We start from the raw sequence: 24,671 nt of genomic DNA, 5'->3' as shown, positions 1-24,671 counted from the left end.
ATGAATCTGTGTGTTTTCTGTCGATGCAGAATCCACATGTACCTTTCCTCTTCCTACCATCTCCCGGTGCAAGTGGTAGCATCTAAGGATGTGTTTGGAGTTGTAGTGAGATCTTGACTCCTTTGTTTACAACCCTCGTTGTTATCACAAAATATAACAATGTGCCCAGTAATACTAAGCATTATACCCAATTCTTGAATATAGTTATTCATCCAAACCACTTGTTTGGAAACTTTAGATATTGCTATGTATTCAGCCTCAGTGGTGGATGTAGTAGTAATTTCTTGCTTGGAACTCTTAGAGGCAACTACAACTCCATTGAGTTTGAATATATATCCCCATTAAGAATTGGCATTGTCTATATCCAATATCAACTTTCCATTATCGTACACCAAAAACTTATGTTTAATCCTTCTTACGTACTTAAAGATAGTCTTGACGACAACCTAGTATGTTTCACCAGGACAGACTTCATATATGCTCGTGATACTTAGAGCATAAGCTATATCAGGCATTTTACACTGGACAACATATTGTATGCTGCCAACAGCGAAAGCATAAGGAGAGTCTGATATTCTCTTGGTCTCCTCATTGGTTTTTGGAGATTGACTTTTAGAGAGTTTTATTCCATGCCTTATAGAAAGAAATTCTCGTTTTGAATTTTTCATCTTGAACCTTTCCAAAACTTTCTTGCTATACTAGTTTTGGGTCATTTCCAACATCTTCTTAGATCTATTCCTATAGATCTTGATGCCCAGTAGGAGATTTCACCCAAATTCTACATGGAGAATTTAGTAGACAACCATACTTTCATATCTCCTAACATCCTGACATCATTTCCAATTAGCAGGATGTCGTCAAGGTCAAGTACTAGGAACACAACGGAACTCCCACTAACCTTTTTATACACACAAGGATCAAATTGGTTTTTGAAAAAATCATAACCTTTTATGACTTCGTCAAAACGAATGTTCCAATTTTAGGGCGATGATTTAGTCTGTAGATAGACCTTCGGAGGTGGCAAATCTTTTGTTCTCTCCTTTGGATATGAAACCCTCCGGTTGACTCATACAGATCACGAACTCAAAAAAATCATCAAGAAATATCGTTTTCACATCCATCTACTATATTTCGTAGTCATATTAGCTGCTATCGTAAGCAGGGTCCTAATGGAATTGGCCATAGCCGCTGACGAATAGGTTTTCTCAAAGTCTACTCCAGGTCTCTAAGTGTAACCCTTCGGTAGAAACCTGGCCTTGAAAGTCATTATCTCTATATTAGCTCCAAATTTTCTTTTATAAACCTATTTACACCCTACAAGTCTAACACTTTTAAGTGGATTTACCAAAGTCCACAGCTTGTTGGAGTCCATTTTGGATTTCATGGCCTTAAGCCAGTTTTCTGAATAGATGTTCGACATTACTTCTTCAAAAGTCATTGAATTATTATCCAATTGACCAATCACACCAGCATTCTGTATCTCTCAAGCGAATGAGATACTTTGGTTGACCTATGGAGAATTGGTGTATCATTAGTGGGAACCTCAAAATGATGATGCTTGAGGCATTGCTTCACTTGACATTCAAGTAGCAACTCACTCATGTGTAGAAAACCTTTCTTCAGTTTTCGAGGATCATAAAATAATATCCAACAGTTTTCTTCGGATACCCAAATAACTTGCACAAATTGGATCTCTAATCCAATTTGTCTCCCACTAATCTTTTGATGTATGTGAGACTTCTCCAGATGTATTTTTACGAAACAAGCTTATCATGTCATTTTCATATCGCATCTAGGTCTTCTTAGACATTGACATGTTCAGTAATTTGGTTGTCGTCTCAAGAGCATAAATCCAGAAGGACACAGGTAGTTCGATGAAACTCATCATAGCTCGAATCATGTCAAACAGAGTTCGATTTCTCTTTTCACATACATCGTTTAGTTGTAGTATTTCAGAAAGAGTCCACTGAGAGAGAATCTTATTCTCTTTTAGATACTCCAAAAACTCACCACTCAAATAATCACACCTCGATCAGATAGAATGATTTTAATTTTATAGTCAGTTTGGTTTTCTACTTCAACTCTAGATTCTTTGAACTTTTCAAAGGTCTCAAACTTGTACTTCATCAAGTAAACATAATCATATCATAAATGGTTTTCAGTAAAGGTCATGAAATAACTAAAACCAACTATGCCCTGAGTACTCAATGGCCCACATATATCTGTATAGATAAAAATTTAATGGAAAAATTAGAATTTTAGTCCTGTATAAATTAATTTTTATAATTTAGTCTGTAACTCTATAATTTTGATAATTTTAATCCTGTTTCTAACTAATTTGACCAAAAATTGCAATTTACTTATAATTTTAGTCCTGAAATAAATTCATGAAGGACAAAAAATGTCAACTCTCCCAAGTTATAGGACTAAAAATACCGACGCCCCATAAGTTACATAAATTCATGAAAACCAAAATGCCAACTCTCCCAAGTTATAGAACTAAAAATACCAATGCTCTCTAAGCTACAGGAGTAAAATTACAATTTAATTGGGTCATGTGCAAGTTGCGTATAATTTTTCAGTCAAATTGGTTGAAAAAAGATGCCAAAGTTTTTAAGTAACAAAAATAAATTACAAAAATCAATTTGTGCAGGACCAATATTACAACTCCTCATAAGTTACATGACTAAAATTGTATTTTTTTCAATTCATAAATCTTTGGCTAGAGCGCTTTGTCCTATGAAGGGTTTTTTTGTCATCTTCCCTATCAGACAAGACTCGAAGATTGATAGGTTGTCCAAAAAATTTATTTCTAATACTCTTTAAGCCTATCAGCCTCCTAATTCTATCTTAAGAAATATGGCCAAACCTTGCATGCCAAATTTACACATTTTCCAAGTTGTCTAACTTTTGTTTGTTTTGAATGTCATAATCGAATTATATTGGGGGATAGTGTACAAGTCGTTAACTAGCTTATCCATCCCCTAACCGTAGACATATAACAAGTAAAACCATATGATTTATAAATTAAGATGCAAAATTAATTTTAATGCTAAAATTTTGGCCCAATAGCATGAGAGGAGCGTGTGCCACACTGCTGCGGTCGACGGAATGGAATGTTTGCTATATAATTAAAATAAAGGAATTTTTTTAGTGTTATTTTTCATATGAGTATTTAGACATTTTCCATAATAAAGGAGGTAAATTGCATTTTACCCTTATTTGTAATTCTAACTCGAACAATATCAATAAAACAATAAAATAAAATGAATTAATTTGAACTAAAATAAAATAACTATTAAGAAAACATAAAAGGAATCAAAGTTACAATACCGAAAAGATTGAGAATTAAAAAACTTGTGACTGTTCAAAAAAAGATATACAAAAGAAAAAGTAAATCTAATATATAAATTACATAATTATGCACATACATACGTACATAATAGACATAGCAAACGTTCTGCAATGAAGGCTGACTATAATTAGGGATAATTACATTTGCACTCCTCATTTATTGTTCTTTTATGCAATTATTCTTATTCTTTTAAAAATTACAAAAGTCACCCCTGATAGCCTTTAAAATTCCAAATGCCCCTGTTGATTTGGTCAAATTTTAATTTAATTTTTCAATAATCAAAATATCCTTAGAGGTGTTTTTGTAATTATCAAAAAGTAGAAGGACGGTCAAAATAATATTTACGGGGATAAATAATATGACCTCATGTATTTTTTTTTATTATTTATACTAATTTATAATTTAAATTTAAGTTATTTTATTAACTTTTTTATTGGATCTGTATATAAAATTACACCTTTTAATAATTAAAAATATTAAATTATTTATTTAATATATTAATAAAAAAATAATTATTAGGTTAAATTTATCACAGATGTATAAATTATTTTAAATTTTTAAAATAAAAAAATATTTTTGTTTATAATTAATTTTATTACAATTAATAAATTGTACATGTATGTATGTATATTTATACAATACAAATATATAAATATGTATATAATTGGACATATTTATACATATATATTTTGATGGCGGAGTAGGGTGAAGGCTGGGCACAAGTTAGGAGAGGTCATAGGCCGCAATGGGCCGGTGGGAGCAAGTTCCTAATTCTTTTAATTGGAAGCAAAAGCTACGAGACGGCGGCTATTGCTCTACAAAAGTTTAGAAGGAAAAACGCCAAATCAAACCAAAGATAGGATTGGGAAAGGGCTATCTTATTAATTATTATTAAATTAAGGGGCAAGAGCTTTTTTATAGATGTTGAGGTGAGTAGGGGCAGGCGGAGCTTGAGCCTTCTGCTGCAGAAAAAGGGAACAAATCCTCAAAAAAGAAATGGAATAGTTCTCGTTACTATGATACTCTCTTTATTTTTTGATAATTATAAAAATACCTCTAAAGACATATCTGCCAAAAAATACATTAAAATTTGGCCAAACCAATATGGGCATTTTTTAATTTTAAAAACTACCATAAGTGGTTTTTGTAATTTTTTAAAAGGCAAATATAATTTCTATAAAAGAGCAATAGGTAAAAGGGTGTAAATGTAATTATCTTTTATAATTATTGAACCCACCACTCGATTATTTAAAATTGTCGGGTAAGGAAAGGTTTAATGAAGTTTGAAGGGGTGGACTAGTCAGCAAACTTATGCTAATTAACCCCCCCTAAAAAAAAAGAAAAAAGAAAAGAAACAAATCTACACATAATTTTTGAAAAAAATACAAGCAGCCATGTGATATTGAAAATGAGCAAATTTATCTCTATAAAATTTTTTTAGCAATTTATTCTTCTGTGTTTTTTAAAATACAGCAATTTATCCATCCGTGTTATTTAAAATGAAGCAATTTACCTCCATACACAGAAGGTAAAATTGTTTCATTTTAATTAACATAGGAGGATAAACTGCTATTCTTTTTTTTATAGGAGATAATCTACTCATCTGTGATAGCACAGGGGGTAAATTGCATTAAACCCCATAATTTGTGGTATATAGTGAGAACAAAATTGAACTAACATTATTTTGGTATGAGAACTACCTCATTTTTGGTTATTTTCATTTTCACCCGTCACATTCCTAATAAATACATTTCTTTAGCTTAAAATTCAATTATTTTTAAGGGAAAATTTTGAAAAAGTGCTAAAAATATGAAATAATTTCCATTTATTAGAGGAAAACAATATTTTATTTTATAATAATATAAACTTTTAAAAGACGTATAAAAATTGATATAATTCACCTATCAAAATGAAACAATACAGAATATACGACTACAAACATAAAATACGCGGTGAAATGCAAAACGCATTTCTCACGGAAGCCCGGTGTGGTTCCGGGTCAAGGCAGACAATTGATCGATCGTTTTTCAGGTGCTAAGAGTTCAATTTGAATTGGAACATTCAACATGCTGGACCATTTTCAAGTAAGCCTCATAGCTAGAGATTTCAAGGTACATGTACCCGTGTGTGAAGGGTTTTCAAGACTCCATTTTCGTTAGGCCTGTAATAATAAAGCAAATGTTAGTCAATTCACGTTTTCCACGATTTTATGGATAAATTACAACGACATCTCAAATTTAGTATGATTATAAATATCTTATTATTATTTGAAAAATTACAAATAAATTCTTGATTTTAAACGCCTGTACAAGAACGAGCCCGTTCAATTAGTTTCAATTAGGTTTTATCCAATTTTTGTAGTGAACTGAACATAATGTCCTTTTGAATTATGAGTTATAATTTTATATACTTTTTAAAATTTTCTAAATATATTTTTATAGACTAATATGCCTTATAGATTATTTATTTTACCCACTCTCAATTTCTTTTTATATTTTTCCATACATTTTTTCTTTTATTTCTTAAAGTGTTACAGCAAGGATAAAGTAGTAATGTCCACATAATTATTTTATATTTGATGGGGTATTTATAATTTTTCAAACAATGAGAAAATATTCAGTATTATACCAAATTTCACGAGAGACAGCTGTAATTTACGTTAATTTTATTGTTATTATTCAATCTTTCAATTACTAGAAGAAAATTTACTATTTTAATGATTTGGGTAAAAGTCATGATAAATGGCTATATTAACAATGGTTAAATAAAATTAATGCAAAAATTTAGTTTGTCCGTTATGATAAAAATATTTGTTATAGATCCCAATCATAATAAATCTTTTAGCCACACTTACAAATATCAATGTCAACAAACATTGCGCGATCATAGTCAATGACCATTCATTACAATTTTTTATATTTAGTCATGATAATCAACTATACTTATAAAATCATAAAAATTAAAAATATACATGACTGCATTAGTACTCTAATAAATTAGAGGACCAAATTATCAAACATGACCAAACATACATTTATGGATTAAAGAAATGGATATTTATAGTTATCCATTGTGATTGGTCCAAATCCCTTGTGCATATCTATCACAAAAGAAATTTGATAGCCGTGTATTTTTCTCCCTGAAATTGCTATTATTGTCGCCCCATTTCATTCACAAAAAAAAAAAAGAAAAAGAAAAAGAGAGAAAACGTTAAATTATATGGATTCACCAATTAAATGGATATTTAGATATTTTCTTTTTTAAGTAAGAATAATGAACTATTATTAATTGAATAAATTAATTATAATTCATGACCTCTAAAATTATGGGGTTTCAGTTTCACCATTTGAACTAGGCCTCGTTGGCTGGATATTTAGAGATTATTACTCATGATAGATTCAAATATCTTGGGTTAGATATATTTTGTACCTCTGGATTATGTATAAAATGCATTTATTCCTCTGAACTATAAAATATAACAAAATTACCCCTCATGCAAACTAATTTATTTATAATGAGAATGTCCTTATTGTTTATACCCCTAAAATATGTCTATTATAATTATTTTCCTAAAATATAATTTGAATTATTGTAAAAATTTTATTTAAAATAAATACTAACTAAAATTTATAATTTTATAATCAATATAGAGTTTATATAAACTTTATAAATTTATAATTCTTATATTTTTTACACGACTGTTAAAAATTTATATAATTCTTATTTGTGTTGTTATATAGGTTGATTTTTTTTTTAAAAAAAAGTGAATTATCAATGCAATTATAAAATATTACATCAAACATATATATATGTATGCACTATAAAATATGTAAACTCATAATAAAATTAATCTATATTATTCTATATTTTTAACGCAACGATATGATATATTTTAATTATGCTTACATGTAACTGAATAAAAATTTATAAATTATACAACATACTTATTTATAAAATTATATACATTATGTATTTACACATATTTTTTTAACACATAATTTATTTTGTACTTATATTGAGCTTGTAAAATATTTGTTGTATTACATAATTTATAGAAACTATACATTTTAAATATTATATTTTTAAAATTGAAGTAAAATTTTAAATCAGTTTTTTTTTAATAAAACATATTTTACGGAGTAAAATGAAAAGTTTACTAATACCAAATTATTTTGTTACGGAGATTTTTGTTACTTTTAGCAGTGTAGGCAATAAATATAACTATATGTATAATTTATAGGTACAAAATGTATTTAACCCATTATAATATATGGAAAAACAAATAAATGTAGATTAGGGTGACGTTATACTCCAAGAAGTTGTGTGAATACGTTATAGTTGGGATCCCAAACCACTGTTTACGCCCCTGACCTCAAACATACGCACAAATTATTTGTTTATTTTGTGGGTAATCCTCAGCCTATTTAATCTCTCACCATCACAAAGTTTTCTTTGATCAATTACAATAACAATACCAACAATTTGTATTATACAAGTTGAGATACAGTTGCCCTTCGTTTTTAACGGTCACAACAACCCTCTTCTGGGGCGTTCTGATACGCAGGAACCCGTTTTTGCTGTGTGTGTATACTATAGAAGGAAGGAATTTTTCTTGAATAGGATTGAATTGAATTTGGATAAACTAAAAAATGGCGGCAGCGGGGGCGAACGGGCCGAATAAAGTGGAGAGAAGAGCCGGAGGAATCGACGGCCCAACCAATCCAATGGTGACACCTCTGTTGACGGATCTCTATCAGTTCACCATGGCCTATGCTTACTGGAAAGCCGGCAAGCACAAAGAACGCGCAGTGTAATTGGATTTTTTGTCCTTTTGTTTTTGTCCTCTCCTTGATGAATTTTGTGGTGATAAGTTGATCATTTGCATGCTTATTTGTGAGGTTTGGTTGGATTCTGCGGTGGTGTTAGTTGTGTTGATTGCTCTGAAATTTGGCATGCACGATTGTTGTATTAATATGTAGTAGCGAACTTGTTTCTATTTTTTTCTCTCTGAGGAAAACTTGAAAGGTTTTGAGTGGATATTTCACACTTAAGCATATTGTTTCTATTGAACCAGTAGTTGCTATTGAGCGTTAGTCGATATCTGCAGAATATTGTGGAGCACTAGTTGATCATCTCAGAGAATATTGGTGAATTGTGGAGCTTGGTAGAGGCAATCATGTCTGAGTCAGTTTTGAGGGAGATGGCAATTTGATTCTTTTTATTCTGTAGCATCTTACTTCAATAACAGGAAACCAGTTAGTAACTTGAATCCTAATCGTGATGTGAGTGTGTGTTAATATTGACCTCACCAAGCTTGAATGAGTTGTTGCATTATATGAGTAAGTTTCAATTGCTTAATGGAGTATAAAACCAGATGAGGTTGCCATAAGCATTGTCATCTCAAAATTAAACTGAGTAATGAACAGAAACTCTTCTTGTTTCATGCTTATCTGGAGATTAGCATGCTTCTTTTGTCTAATCTTTTCATGACCTGCCTTTCAAAAGATATGCTAATTCCTTTCGTCATGGAAATTTGTACAGATTATGTTTCTTAATTCTTTTGGTAAGGTATGAAGGTTGTTAGCTGATTAAAATATATTGCATGTCCTCTTGAATTGGTTACTTTGTGGATATTTATACAAGTTATGCTGGTTAAGAGAAGGCAAACTTGGACAATAAGCAAGAATTCTGATAATAAATTGCTAAAAGTTTAATGAGAGTAATTATGTCGTTATTGGGGTTATACAGAGAAAAATGCCTAGTGCAAGAATCTATGTGTGCCTGATCTCTCCACATTTCCTAAAATTGAGATAGATATTTCAAGTTGCCCTGGAAGGATTGTGATTTGTTTGATCATATTGACACTTATATTGGCCCTAAGGAACTGCTTATCAATTTTTTTACTATGTTATAGATTAAGAAACAAATATGTACTGATATGTGTTTGAACAATTTCTCATGTGCAAATATTATATTCCAGGTTTGACTTGTATTTTCGGAGGAATCCCTTTGGCGGGGAGTATACAGTTTTTGCTGGTCTGGAAGAGTGCATAAAGTTAATTGCTAACTTTAGATTTATGGAGGATGAGATTGCTTTTATCAAAACATCCTTACCTTCCTCATGCGAGGTATACTGATTCAATTTGATATGCCACTCTTTGGTTCATAGCTATGAGTAATAGGTTCTGAGACAAACTGATCTGTGTAAAGATCACGTGTCAGCTATATCAACCTCATATAATGAAGTTATGTTTTAGCCCCTGTTTAGGTGATAAGAACACAAAGATGTGCAAGAAAAAATAATGCTTTACTCAGGCAAGATGACTGATTGTGACATAGATAAATCTTGGAGTGTATCTGAATGTTCTGTTAGGGCTTCTATATTAAGATATGCATTTGCTCAAGATGTTATACATCTTCATGTGGTCTTGAAGAAGCTTAGATGCCTTGACACTACTGCATATGATTTTCAGAACAAAGATTGCTCTTTCAGTTTATCACTCAATGTTAAGCAAATAATCAGAATCCAATATATTTTTTGCACTTTGGTATTACAGGGAAGCGACAAGGCTGCAAGCAATTTGTTCAAATGAAGTAATATAAAACAATATAAAATATGTTTTGGTTATATGGCTATTTGGTTTTGTTTTGTTTTCTTTATCCCATCGGGAACAAGCCTGTGATTTTGAAATTTTATAAACTGTGATTAACAGAATTAACTAATGAATTCATTCTATTGTCTGCAAAGTTGAATTATCTTATTTTACAAGGAACTTTGATTCAGAATGAATCATTAAGAGCCAAAATATTGTTCCCATAACATGCTGATCCATAATTCAGAAATGTTCGCTAATCAATGGTTGACCCTAGGCTGGCTTCTACGACTATCTTCGAGGAATAGATTGTTCTGATGTGGAGATACATGCTATTTCTGAAGGATATGTTGTATTCCCGAAGATACCATTGATGAGGATTGAAGGGCCAGTAGCTGTGAGTACCTCCTTGGCATCCTTTTTATACAAGCATCATACAGGCTGATACGGTTTGATCAGATGATTACTGATCTTGGTCGTCTCATTGTTTGCTAATACTTGCTTTTTTCTTTTAAGGTGGTTCAACTGCTTGAAACCCCACTTGTTAATCTCATAAATTATGCATCATTAGTTGCGACGAATGCTGCAAGGCATCGTTTTGTTGCTGGGAAGTCCAAACTTCTTCTTGAATTTGGGCTCCGACGGGCACAGGTAATATCGTTTGCCCATCTCATTCATTTTCAAGTAGTAATCTGTGTTATAGAGTATCAAGTGGTTTTTATGTCATATTCCTGCAGGGCCCTGATGGGGGTATAGGAGCATCAAAGTATTGCTATATGGGCGGCTTCGATGCCACAAGGTAATTTGAGATAAAACATCAAATTTTAGTTTTGATTTTCCATTTCGTCTAGGTGATGCAAATGACCATTGTGGCTCTTTATTTTATTAATGATACTAGTTGCAGTTATGTAATGTGATGGTTTCTGGTTCACCAGGGATTGAACTGCACTGACTTTTATATCATGAAAATACCAGCTTATTATCATAGATGTGCAATGTTATGGTAGCTAACTATTGATTTTAGAATAGCTTATTATGTTATTTTGGAGATATGCAAAAACAATTAATACAAAAACTATTATTTTAGTAATTATATAATATTGATATTTATTAGCATTGTTGCAAGTTGGAACAAGTTATGTTTCAGTAGAATTGTCTTAAGAGTATGTATCCTGGAAGTCTCAAATACTTTCCAACTGGCATGTTTTTTTAAGTTCCATCAGTAGTGAAATATTCTGCTTCTTAATAATCCTATGTTAGTGTTTCTTTATTTTAGAGAGAGATTTTCAGACACCTTAGAGAGAATATCTGCTTTCTTACTGTTTCTAAAAGTGATGCACAGGGCTAAAAAACTGTACTGTAGAGAAAAGAAAAAACAAAAAAATCATTGAAGAAAAGTAGAACGTATCTCTTCCAATCAACATAAGACCCATGGTTACAGTAATAGTCATTCCTTTCTCACTGACACTTTTGCTATCTCTTATTCATAATATCAGCAGTAAGGTAATCCATTTTAGTTGGGTGTTAACAGCAATGTTGCTGCTGGGAAATTATTTGGAATACCACTTCGAGGAACGCATTCTCATGCCTTTGTCAGCTCATTTATGGTAGGGGGACTTACTGTGTATGCCAAAATTTGTGTTCGGCCAGAAACAATCCGTTTACTCAGTTTTCCTTTGACATCAGCTTTGTGTATTTTCCCCTTGTTTTGCATTATGTGAGCTGCTTTATTTTAGAAGGCAGGTTCATCAGGAGCTGAGAGTGATTCTTACAATGTTTTTTTAGTGATGCATATCTTTCATTCTTTCTTATTTTCTTTTTGTTTTTTGTTTCTTTTTTCTGATTATCATTCTTTGCCAGTTTGGCTTCATGGTAAAACAACTTGTCTCTTTGGAATGAGTAGTATTAAAAAAATGTTTACTTTTGAGAGACATTTAGTATGGGAGAAGTATGTTTGAGTTTATCTTCTTCTGAAGTTTCTCTTTATGGTGATATTTTTGGAGAATCTTTCCTTCTAGCTCTGGGGCATGTTTTGTATCAAAAGGAATATGCTCTCTTGTTACTGGGACACGGTAAATAGTTTTCTGAGTGATTTAGTTTTACCTGGCCAACAGATAGTCTTTAGGACTAAAGATCAAGGAAAGCATTGTGGTATTTGATGATGCTCCTAGAAGAGTCTACTTATGATATAACATGAATATTTGATACCTGGTATTCAAAATTGTTGTATTAAAAACATAAAAAGTAAAATTAACTGGTTTTGGCTTCACACTTAATGACAAAGAATCTTTTATCCTCTCATCAGATAATCCTCCTGTGCTCCATGATTTCATCCATGATCTTACTCAGTCAAGTGATTTTGCAGAGCCCTGATGAGATAACTGAGAAGTCACTTCGGAGTTGTGAAGGCTCAAAAGTTTGTGAAGATTTTGTTAGTTTGGTGCAGACATGGTTAAACAAATTGAAGGTGTCGTAAATTTTTTCCTCACTCTTTTACAGTAAATCATATCTTGTCCATTCAGTATTGATTTTACATCCTTGTCTTTGTGTCTGCACTCTGTATTTATCTTCAACACACTCATCAAATTCACCATTGTAATAGTCACACTTGAATTCTTTGTTCCATCTTAACTAATTCTGTGTAGATTCTCACATTCCAATTTTTTTTGGTTGGGGGGTGGGGGTTGGTTGCAAATTCTTCAATGTAAATTCTCTATGTTTGAGGCGCAAATGGGTACACTTATATCTGAAGTCACACACTACAGTACTATTGAGCAAGGAGGTGATAGAATATAGCTCAACACATAACCAAATAATAGACCAACAATAGTATCAATAAATCTGTGCTTGGCGAATATAATGAGGTGAATGTTGGAAGAGTGATACAACGGTGCTATAGGTGCTTTATTTTAATTATTTGAGTTTTGCTAATGACTGAAAAGTAAAACAAGATGGTCAAGTCGGTGATGTGCGGAGTGTCTAATCTCATTTCGACCCAGGATTCACATTCTTGAGATTAGGGGTCATTCTCTATTTATTGTTTATTATAACAAAAGAAAAGAGAGAAGAATTAAGATTTTCTGCAATGTTCTGGTTCTTCATTTAAATCTACAACAGTTGTTTGGGCAATCATGTTAAAGAAATGTACGTTATCTTGTTTAGTGTAGGAAGTTGTTTTGGTGTCTAAACAGCTGTTGTACTTTCTGATGAAGTTGAATGTCATGAGCAGTGTAGAAAAAGTTGCAGAAGTGTTTCTGATCTTTGGACTCTTATATGCATGCATCCTCACATATTAGGGCATATTGGGGGTTCTTGTCAGCATTAATTTTTAGCTGATTCAACTTTTTGACTTGTTACAGTGGTCGCAATTATTAGGTGGAATTTTTGGTGAAACAAACCAAAGTGAGTTAGCTGCTTTTGTCTCATATGCTCTTGCCTTTCCGAAGAACTTTCTGGCCCTTGTTGACACTTATGATGTAAGTGAAACTTGATTTTTCATTGGCATTTGTCATGGTACAAAATTCATGTCTAGTAAGGCAGTCTATTTTTCCTGAACAACACAATTGATGGACAATGGTTAATTCAGTCATATGGATTAATTGCAAGCAGTTTCCGGTTCTGTTGGAAAGATCAATCATTATGTGAATGTATTTCAAGAATTTAGTATCTTTTAACAACTATTCTTTGCTGTTGGAGTGCACATAATAATGAGTAATCTCACTGCTTATTGCTCAAGGATCTCCAAAAGCAGCAACTAGCGTTAGTTTCTACTATTACTGTTAATGTGACTTCTATGATCCATGTGAACAGGTTATGAGAAGCGGTGTTCCCAATTTTTGTGCAGTTGCTCTGGCTCTGAATGATTTGGGGTGCGTCTATACAGCTTATTCCTATATTGGTATTTTCTGTGGTGAATCCTATATATTCTAGCTTGTGAGCAAGATATTGCTTAAAAGTTATCACTATCATTCTTTATATTTGCTCGATCTTTGGGCTTATATTTGGTTATCTATATTAGTATCAATTCAGTTTGTAAATCTCTGCTTTTGACAAATAAGAACATCCTATGGCTAGTGCAGATAACAGGGTCAGCCCGTGATACATGGACCAATCTCTTTTCATGTATAGTTGTGGATAGGATGTAATGGTTTTGTGATTTTGCTTTGCTTGATAGTATTTCAATTTATTCACAACAATTATGCTCCATTAATTGTTGTAACAGTGCTTAACCTGGATCATAAGCCCACAAGTCCACAAAAATTATTCTCAATAGTATCTCGGAATTCATCTGATTGTTTCAACTTATGGAGGTAGTAATTTATTTTTCTTTTGACATCTTTTCTCTTAATGTTCTTTCTCAGGTATAAAGCAGTAGGTATTAGACTGGACTCTGGTGATCTTGCCTACCTGTCGTGTGAGACTCGGAAGTTTTTTCAGGCTATCGAGAAGGAATTTGGAGTCCGAGATTTTGGTAAGACAGGCATTACAGCGAGTAATGACCTCAATGAAGAAACTTTGGATGCTTTAAACAAACAGGTAAATGCATTAGATAGCAATTTTTCTATGGCAGATAATACCTCATAAATTTTGAGTGTCAGCATAGCAATAGAAATATGCATTTCTGTAAAGTTGAGTTATACAATTGCCTCTATTCATTAATAGGCGAAATGATAGTTTGTGGTGTTATTTTACCTCGACTCTTATATGTGATGTGTCTTTCAACAACATATTACTCTACTAATTATCTTTTGCTGCTTCTGACTATTTTTAGTATTAGTTATATGACATGGTTACTGAAGCAAATCATAGGTTACAGCCGTGATATTACTTTTGATCTTTGTGCTGAGAACTTGCTTCTAATTGATACAGAGAAAACCAGATGGATTAATTAATTAATGATGTGCGAACACAAATTTTAAGAAATGGAGAAGGGAAAAAAGTACAAAATGCACTCTCTCCATTCAGTTACTATACCGCCTCAGCAATTCAAAAGAAATATCATTTCAATAACTGTGTGAACCTACTGGATAGATGGGACAACAATAAGTTCAAAATGAAGCCAGCTGCAAGAAGAGCATATCTGATGCGGAACCTTTGGAACACTTATAGTAACTTTTTGCTTTTTAAGAGTTTCCAGATATGATATGTTGGTGAGGAATGTCATTCTGCAGAGACTTTGTGGTCAAGTTTTCAAACGGAATCAAGAGAGACATCATCTTTTTGGATCTCAACTAACAACCCCCAAGTGAACATGAATAAAATTAAAAGTTCACTAATTTTATTATCTGAGAAAGCCTCAAAATTCTGAAAACCAGTTCATTTCTCTAGTGAGTAGTGATATTGAGAATGGGCAAGAGCTAATAAAAGGTGAGTTCAGTTCTTTCATGAAAATGCTACTGGGCAAGAGCTCAAAGTGGATCTGGATTCGATAGTTTTAGCTGGGTGGCTGTTTTTTCACTCTCATATTCTCTGAAATTGTAGATTTGCCAAATTCTTGAACAGTAACATTTCTTGTTGATTGCACTTCATATCTATGCCATGCAGGTCAAGGCTTATTATATATTCTGCATTTTTAACTTTCTTCCTATGTCCAGGGTCATGAAGTTGATGCATTTGGAATTGGAACACATTTGGTTACATGCTATGCTCAACCTGCACTTGGTGTTGTTTTCAAATTGGTCGAAATAAATAATCAGCCTCGCATCAAACTTTCGGAAGATGTTTCAAAGGTTTGAATTATCCTCATGATATTTCATTGCAATTTTATTTATGGACGTTCATTAAGCTTTTATTTCAGGTCTCAATTCCATGCAAAAAAAGATGCTATAGACTATATGGAAAGGAAGGTTACCCTCTTGTTGACCTTATGACGGGGGAAAATGAACCACCTCCTAAGGTATTCTTTAATGTGTCTACTTCTCAGTCCTCCAAGTCTATGTAGTCTTCATCTATCTTTTTTCATTTTGATAAATGATCCAATGGTTTATTCAATTCCTGTTAATATCCTACTCGGTCTCAATTAAGAGTTAGACATGTACCTTTCACTGAAATTGATGCTATATCGACCAGCACACTGTTGTCGATCTCTTGAAAATGAAGTTGGACATAAAAATCCGTAGGAAGTCTGTTATGGGGATGTAGCAGTTAGTAAAATTACTTGAACATAGTGAAGGAATCTTATACTAGATTTGTGTAGTTCATATTCATCAGTAATATAAGTGATAATCCAGAGGAGTTACATATTCTTCCTGTTAAGCTCTGACTCGATAACATATGGAATAAAAAATTATTTTAATACGTGTGTACTGCTCGTTTACCATCACTATGTAACACTTGATAGTCATCTTAAGTGCTTGGACCTTTCTGCCATGCTCCTTTCTCCAGTCAATTTATCTGTTACGATTTGCAGGCAGCTGAACGAATTTTGTGTCGCCATCCATTTAATGAATCCAAGAGAGCATATGTGGTACCACAGCGTGTTGAGGAGCTTATGAAGTGTTTTTGGCCTGGGAGATCAGGTAGAGAATTTGGCTTGTGTTGTTGCTCCATAGCAAAATTACTAAACCCCTAATCAAATACATGGTGCCCACACTAATAGATGACTGTGCCTTCAAGTTGTCTGGCATTGCTATAATCTAGATCATTCACAAATTGATGCCACCAGTCCCAGCAATGGTATAACAATTTGGAAAGTTAAAAGATGTACTAAACTTTCTTTTCACAATTATAAAATAGCATTTAATGAATTTCTATCAGATGATTTTCTTTTGAAATTTTCAAATATTAAACTTGACGTCTTATTTGCATATTCCCGAACAACAGCATTTCCTTGGAATTGTAATTGCTATACAGTAAAAGCCTGATCCATATTCCCTCTTGCAAATGATAAGAAATCCATTCCTGTTTGATATTGTTGCAAGTCTATTTGGGAGAATTACTAGGTGGGACACTTATTGCTGAGACTGTCTGTGCCTTTTAACCAAGAAGAAGGGCATGCGTCACAGTATATCACTTCCCCAGTCTGGAACCTCCAATTACTATCAAGATTGGAGGTCATATTACTTTAATACTCTGTTTGTATGCATCTCTCACCTGCATTATGACAAGAGTCGAGGTTGGACTAGTTATTAAATGCTCTTTATTTTTTTACATGTTCTGTGGGAATTCATTTGTTTTGGAGTTTAATGTCAACTGAACAGAAATATAATGGAACAAAGATTAAAAAATACAGCCTCATTTTTATGTCATATCATGTATGTAACTTTTGTGGTGTTTACATGCATTCAGCTTCCTATAGTTAACACGAGCACTGGATCTTGAGAGTTCTGACATATGGTTACTTGTGCATATCGTGTGGATATTTCAGGATTGCATTTGTTAATACACTTCTGATTAAGAAAGTTTTTGCTTTGTTCTTATTGTTTTTGTTTCTGTTCTTGTTTTATTATTTTGCTTTTTGGGACAGGAAAAAAGAGAGAAGAGCTACAACCCCTAAACGTGATTAGAGAACGGTGTATTAAACAACTGGACCAGATGCGACCAGATCACATGAGAAGGTTGAACCCGACACCTTACAAGGTACATTCAGTAAATTAGACGAATTACTGTGTTCCTTGAAGTATATATTAGAAGGTGTGCCTTTTTCTATATATGTCTGATTGTTTACATTGTACCTTTATCTGCCAAATTAGCTGGTTGTAACATAATCTGCTCAGCAGGTTAGCGTGAGCGCAAAATTATACGACTTCATTCATTTCTTGTGGCTGAATGAAGCACCTGTGGGGGAGTTGCAGTAAAAACGCAGTGAGGTCATATACAAAGGCAGGTAATGCTACTTGGCACTCATAATGCCTCAATTAGCAAAATATACATACTTCATATATTGCATATGCATCTGATTAAATGAGCTATCATCTCTCTTTTCCTTCTGTTAGAAGAGCATATATGAATCTGGTTATATTCCGTCATTGCATCAATTTGCACATAATTTGTAGGATAGTACTCGCGTAAGAGCATGAAAAGTTCCCAACAAAAAATGGTACATTTCAAGTTTTCATTTTGTCTATAAATTTTTAGTTGAAATAAAAATATTTCTTCTAGCACTGGAAATTAATATTAGTGGCTCCAAGAACTTTTAGCAGTGCTCCTCGATTGCCATTTGAGGTGGCAATGGGGCAAGTTTGGAGTAGGTTTGAGTGGATTCGAGACCCTACCCGGCAACTCCAGGAAGGACTCGGGACCCTCCCCGATACAAAACCCGTCGGGGTGGGTCTAACCCAGTAGACCTAGATATTTTTATTTTTTTTTTAATTTTATAAATACATATATATAAAAAAGGAAAATTTAAGATAATAATTACAAATAAAATTGTTCATGGCTAACTCAAATATTCAAGTCCAAAAAATAAATTCTCAAGTATAAATGAATTATTCATAAAAACAATCCAAATAATTTATAGCAATTATACATTACTAACAACCTCATTATTTTCGTCCTCGTTAAGTCTTATGGGATAAAGTTTTTAATTTATTAATTTTTGAACAAATACCTAATATTTTATTGATGTTTATTCTACCAAAATAAAGTAAAATAATATATATATTAATTATTATATCGGGTGGGTTTCGGGGCGGGTCCTTAAGGACCCGGGACCCACCTCGGACCCGGCCGGGTCCTAAACACTTAGGACCCGCTACCCACCCCGATTGTAATTTTATTTTTTGGACCCCGACCCGCCCCATTAGGGGCGGGTTCGGGGTGGGTTCTGCCAGGTTCAATTGCAACTTAATGGGGCGGGTTCGGGGTGGGTTCTGCCAGGTTCAATTGCAACCCCTATTACCATTCCTTTCGAAGCAACATAGCAGAATAGTGGAGCAAGATGCCGGCAGAGTCCCATATTCATTACTCCCATAAAAATCTCAATCACATTTCTTATCTATTGCATATAATTGCTATCTACTATTGCAACTCTGCACTAGATAGAGAAATACAAATAAGAAAAGCAGCGTAACTTTGCCTAGTATATATGAATACCTCTTTAAACGGCATGTTGAAAGATGTGATCATTGATTCAAAGTAATTTTACTCTAATACTCGTGTGCTGAGCAGATGAAGTGACAAAAATAAACTGAGGATCAAGTCCTTGCAGCTCCCAAAGTAGAATCATCGAGCATAGATGCCTCCATGTTTTCTTGCAAAATCTGGCTGGAAACGAGAATGGATTATCCCGAACAGTCTTTCCTAATGGATCCTCCCAAAGTAAAATGCACTCCATGTCCTGTTTTGATGTTCCTTTGACAGTAAGTTCTCTGTAATAATATGATGACTTTCACCTGTGGTTTGTCTTGTCCCCTGTTTGGTTATTTAAATTTGTAAATTTGTACGTGCACGACTACTACCGTGTTGTCATGCATGCCAAGGGCATGGTTACCATTATGTCCTCACTCTTTGCACTTCCATCGGAAGAATTTGCCATTTTTCTTCTCATATGATCAGCATGACTTGGTAATTTAATTTCCTCAGTACAGAATTTTGTAATTTATTTATTCATTCATTAATCATCGAAGAAGTGTTTTTGGTTTCAATTTAATTAGATGGTCATGAAGTGGATTACATGTGCCTACAACAAATAATAGTGGAGGGAGCTTTTACCCATCCCCATTCACTTTCCCTTCTTCCTTTTTGTTTTGGTTTGGTGCTGGGGGGCTTGAAGAAAGAATCATTTCTATGGACATTAAGATATGGGGAGCATGGATGCACAGCATAGAGTAAGAGTGCAGATCAATATAACTTTACCTACCCACTAAAAGAAGATTCGTCGGGAGAATTTGATGACATCCATGTGGATTTATACTCATACGGTTGTAAATCATCACGTGATGACATTATCATATATACTTTAATGATTGATAACTTATATGACTTCATCTTAGCCTGATTAAGTGTCTTTATTTTATTTATTTGTTGGGTTAATTATACTTACACTTTCTCTAAAAATATAAATTGTACATTCTCTCAACAAACTTTTAAAATTATATTTATACCCATTCAAGAAATACTAGATTAGGTATTTGAATAAGATACTTTTGAGAAACAGATACAACTATAGTGTTATTCTTACCCCATGTATAGGAAGTAAATAAAGCACAAACAATGACGTAAATAAAGCACAAACAAAGAACAATTTTTTTCATTTATTTGTACTTTTTTATTCAATGATTATAATTATTATTTTATTACAATTACACTCTTTCGGCTATATATATATTTACTCCTTTATAAGTTAAATATATTATTAGAGAAATACTAAATAAAAATAAAAATAAAATTTAATGTAAATTTTTTTGCTAATATAATAGTTTCCAGATAAATTCTAATAAAGAGGGTCAATTATAAACTGAAAATTCTCATGAGGGCGTAATTGGATAACTGCATTCAATGACGTAAACAATCCTTGTGCAGGAGTAGTAGGGATCCTTCCACCGAAATTACATGTGTGAATAAAAAAGACACCATAGAAGTCTCTTTCTGTACTAAGAGTCTTGCATGCTATGCACATGGCCAGACTTTTTAATTCTGGAAAGCGATGACTCACAACAAAGAACAATTAAAGAATTGATAAGTAATCAAACTTCTAATAAACAAGTCCTTTTCTATTAAATGTACAATAAATTTTCTACCACAATGGTACGTGTTATGCTCTAAATTTGAAATCTTATTGCATATTCAATTGACCCAACGTACAATGTACAGTCTCAGAATCGACTCATGTGCAACAACAGTGGAAAAATGCAAGGTGAAAATTAAGCCATTACCACCAAAAATTCTCACATCAACTTCTCAAAAAATGTGATTCTCTAAAGTATGGAGAGCTCTGATCGTTGCAAAATAATTTAAGAATACAGCAAATGAATAATATATTCTCGGACTAAAGAATTACAGCCGCAAAAGGAGAACTGTTAAGATTGTCAAGATATGCCAATGAGGTTGAAAAGGTCTGCTTATAGGAGAATTATTGCTCGGCTCTTGTGTGGTTTCTGAAGGAGACGGCGGCGACCCAGCTGGTGGTGGAGGTGAGATGACAGGGACGTCGCATGTTCCAAACGTTGCATTTACCTGCCATATATGCTAAACATAAGTTACTACGTTGCAGTAAAAAGTCCTAGAATAACTTTCATGGTGAAGTATTAAAAAGTTGATTTTCTCTGCATAAGATTAAACGTTTCCGACTTATTCACTTTTGCTGTTATTCACTTGAGATCATAATATCCAAGTGAGGAAAAAGGATACAAGAATAATGGATTTTGTTCATGAGCATACCCTGCAGTAGGCAATGTTGTCACAGCCGCAGGTTAAATGCCCATTTGCTTCATCAACGGCTTCCGGAGCTCCCCCTCCGTCACTCCTCTGCAAGAAGACAACAAACAATTCAGCCAACTAATCACGGCTTTCTTAGGAGGTCAAGACATTCCGAGTCTCGGGGAATTAGGATCATGGAAAATTCATCGTACATGAATAATTTTGATTATTCGAGATTTTAGGTCAGGGGACATCCTAAGAATTGTCCTAATCTCAATCAACAAAGTCGAAGCAGTATATCAAGTCTCCATCCTCAGTACCTGGTAAAAATCAACTGCAATGAAATTTGGCCAGCGGTTGCCGCTGGCTGCATGACAGGTTCTCATCATGCTAGTTAGGTCCGCAGAGTTGTCCACACAAGCTTCTGATACATTTGGATTTGTAGGAAAGTAATTCATAAGCACCAGTGATCTCGAAGGCGTGTTCATGGGCGACGATTCAGAACGACTGGGACATGAACCAGCAACCATCCCTTCATTTCCATCTGCAAAGGGACCCGTCACAAATTTATTAGAAAGGAAAAAGGAATAGAAATCATGGAAAAATAAAGTAGTAAAATGTTGATTTAGAACTTAAGAGGTACCACAGCAAAATTAGGTGTAGGCCACTTACTTAACGTGTTTGAAAATTGTGAGACAGAAGCAAAGCGTGTATATATAAGAACAAGAAGGAAAATCAAGGATAAGATCTGATTTTTTGTAGAATTTAATTTCACATTTATGCTCAAAATGAGACAATAGAATGACTTACACTGATTTTCCACCACGTAGTTCCATTCGTAAGCAATTCCTTCAGAAGCCTCCTTGGATGACTTAGACGTAAAGACTACCAACCGTTGATTTCTCTGGACCATATCATCCACTGTCGGCCAATCTCCACCATTTTTAGGCATCCGAGAGAGTGGAAACCAGTATTGACTGAGGCCAGATGCATTAAACACTCTCGTGAGGCCTTGAGGAGACGTGACATAATCCTCAATGAAAATGGTGATGATTTCTGCCGGGTTCCCCTCCAGAAAATCTCGAATTTCTCTCAACACATTAATAGCAGGTTGCTTTGGACACAAAATACATGACAACAGAGAAAGACACATGAATTCAATCAATAACAGGAACAGAATATTTTCATAATTGGCAATTGACAAAACAATTTTAGAGGCATTATTTTACTTACAATTGCCGTTACGTTGAAACACTTTCCATCAAAGGAGTGACACAACCAAATGTCATTGTTGAAGTCATACATATCGAGCATGAGCCCCCGAACGCCATTCTACAGAATGTTCACATAATTATTCTTTTCCGTAATATAACAACTAATAATACAAGAAGCACTAACATATACAAATTATACATGCAAACACATGTGTATCGGACGCATATAATCAAACACCTCAGCAACTAAGGCATTGTTTCACCAACAAGAACTCGAGATTGGTTATTATTATTATTTTTTTAAATCCAAGTAGAACTTCAGCTGGATCCGTTGTTACTTCTTGAATCTTGACAAATGATTAGGTTTTTTCATGTATAAATAAAACAGTCTAAGCATGTTCCGTAGCTGGAAATGGGCATTGCCCAACTGGCCTAATGCATAAATAAATGATTTATAGTTAATGATGTAAGAATTATGTTCCAATTATTTATCAAAGGCAATGTAGGGATACATAAAACTGCAACCAGTAGAGCAGATATAAGGACTAGGTCCTTTATAGTCAATCAACCACTGAAACCAGGGTAAAACAGTAATTTCTCATTCATCCAAATTGAGACGCAGAGATGAATATGCGGCGGAACGCCACGGCGCTCCGATGGTACATATCCAAGAAATCAGATTACGTACTTTGAGCTGATTGGCGACGGAATCTTCCTGATTGGTGGGCGAGAGGAGAGGCGACCCGGTACCAGACGTCGACCCGGTCCGAGCAAACGAGTTGTGGGTCGTCAGCCATGAATACCTATTAAAGGGCAGCCCTTTGACCTATTCCCCACAATCCAAACAAAACAATAAAACAAAATAAACCCCACAATTAAATCGAGTATTCGAGATTCAACACCACAATTAAAATAGCAGAAAACATCCCCGACCCCATACCTTGGAGGTCGGAATTGCGGGCTGCACGCGAGTGCATCGGAGCCTGGTGTTGCCGTTTGCAGGGCAAGAGCCGCATGTCAGACCGGCGTCGCAATTATTGCTCGAATTGGAACAGGTTTCACCAATCTGCTGATTATCAACAAAAACCCATGAGAATTAAACAAAAGGGAGATCAAAAGGGAACGGGAAAAGAGATACCCTGAGAGAAGATGAATAGCCCAATAGGAAACCGGCGATCAATAACAGCTTAAAATTGAGAGTCTGCAGACATTGGAAATCACATGAATTAGACGAGAAACTGTTAAGAAATCATAAAAATTCATCTGAAAGCAGGGGAATATTACTGCATGCCTGCATCTGGGCTTGTCCGAAACTTCGTCAGATAAAGATATAGACAGAGAGGGATGGCGGGATGTTTGTTCCTGTAAGGTGAGATGTGTCTCTTCCTTGTATGTTTCTCTCTTTTGCTTTTGATCTGTTCCCTCTTTTCTGGTTTTACTTTTAGGACGAAGGGGTTGGAATTTAATGTAAATATTGGGCAGTTGGTGTGGTTTTGACTTGGGTTTTTGATCAAGAGTTGGAACTGTGCATGGGAATTCGGGCATGTTTTTCCTTGACATCAATTTGGATACGGACAATTCTTATCTAAATTAGTTGGAGTTTTCTTTTTCCCCCTCTCATCAATAAATAGAGTTACACTGAAATATTAATATAATTAAGAATAATAAATAAATTCATATTAAATAAGATAATTTCATAAATAATTATCTGAAATAAATTATAATAAGATAAAATTACATAATACCTTCTTGTGTTGTAAGAAAATTGCTAAAAATTTATTTGTGTTAATTAAATAGTCAAAAAAGACTCCCAATAATTATTAACCCTGTAAAAAAAACTCTTTCCATTAAAAAAATAGAGAGTTGTTTACTCGTGCAAAAAATGAGAGTAGAATATAATCCCTATCTTATGCAATTATCCCCTCTTTATTTTTTGGATTAGTTATTTATCTTTTTCACATTTGACTAAAAAGAATATGATAAATACTAAATAATTAGTATTCATGAAATCTTTATATATATAAAATATTATTACATCAAATTAAATTACTACACATATTTTACATATAAATATATCACATATTTAGGACTATTTTTAATATTTATAAGTTTTTAAAATTTAAAATACATTATTTTTTCCCTAAATATTATTAGTTAATTTGATTTTGTGTTAAATATATTTTGGAACTGTATAATTTATATAAATTATAG

At 33.5% G+C, this 24,671-nt stretch overlaps 2 protein-coding genes across 6 annotated transcripts; one reads left to right on the top strand and one right to left on the bottom strand.

The window, feature by feature from the left end:
* The first annotated feature begins 7,677 nt into the window (after nt 1-7,677).
* Nucleotides 7,678-19,434, top strand: LOC105176222 (nicotinate phosphoribosyltransferase 1). 2 transcript variants are annotated; one of them, XM_011098952.3, is made up of 16 exons: nt 7,678-8,165; nt 9,336-9,483; nt 10,226-10,345; nt 10,465-10,599; nt 10,686-10,747; nt 11,480-11,555; nt 12,314-12,415; nt 13,308-13,424; nt 13,759-13,817; nt 14,310-14,484; nt 15,543-15,677; nt 15,746-15,844; nt 16,358-16,466; nt 17,414-17,526; nt 17,667-17,769; nt 19,057-19,434. In XM_011098952.3, exons 1-15 carry the CDS (start codon nt 8,005-8,007, stop codon nt 17,742-17,744), a joined length of 1,689 nt encoding a protein of 562 aa, XP_011097254.1. In that variant the 5' UTR covers nt 7,678-8,004; the 3' UTR covers nt 17,745-17,769; nt 19,057-19,434. The 2 variants fall into 2 exon arrangements, with proteins under 2 accessions (XP_011097254.1, XP_020554303.1); XM_020698644.2 differs by having other exon boundaries at nt 7,679-8,165; nt 17,667-17,773.
* Nucleotides 19,435-20,737: 1,303 nt separating this feature from the next.
* Nucleotides 20,738-24,039, bottom strand: LOC105176221 (PI-PLC X domain-containing protein At5g67130). Of its 4 annotated transcripts, none has more exons than XM_020698557.2 (9): nt 23,745-24,039; nt 23,599-23,661; nt 23,401-23,529; nt 23,149-23,286; nt 22,480-22,578; nt 22,057-22,360; nt 21,567-21,790; nt 21,268-21,354; nt 20,738-21,063 (listed from the first exon to the last, which is right to left on the bottom strand). In XM_020698557.2, the coding sequence occupies exons 1-9, from the start codon at nt 24,018-24,020 to the stop codon at nt 20,884-20,886; spliced, it is 1,500 nt and encodes a 499-aa protein (XP_020554216.1). In that variant the 5' UTR covers nt 24,021-24,039; the 3' UTR covers nt 20,738-20,883. The 4 variants fall into 4 exon arrangements, with proteins under 4 accessions (XP_020554216.1, XP_011097252.2, XP_020554217.1 ...); XM_011098950.3 differs by having other exon boundaries at nt 23,401-23,526; XM_020698558.2 differs by having other exon boundaries at nt 23,752-23,910.
* Nucleotides 24,040-24,671: the final 632 nt, after the last annotated feature.

This window comes from Sesamum indicum, linkage group LG13 (assembly GCF_026168435.1).
Source record: "Sesamum indicum cultivar Baizhima isolate 11 linkage group LG13, ASM2616843v1, whole genome shotgun sequence".
NCBI lineage: Eukaryota > Viridiplantae > Streptophyta > Magnoliopsida > Lamiales > Pedaliaceae > Sesamum > Sesamum indicum.
Note: the sequence above shows the minus strand (reverse complement) of the source record. Positions and strands in the feature narration are given on the sequence as shown.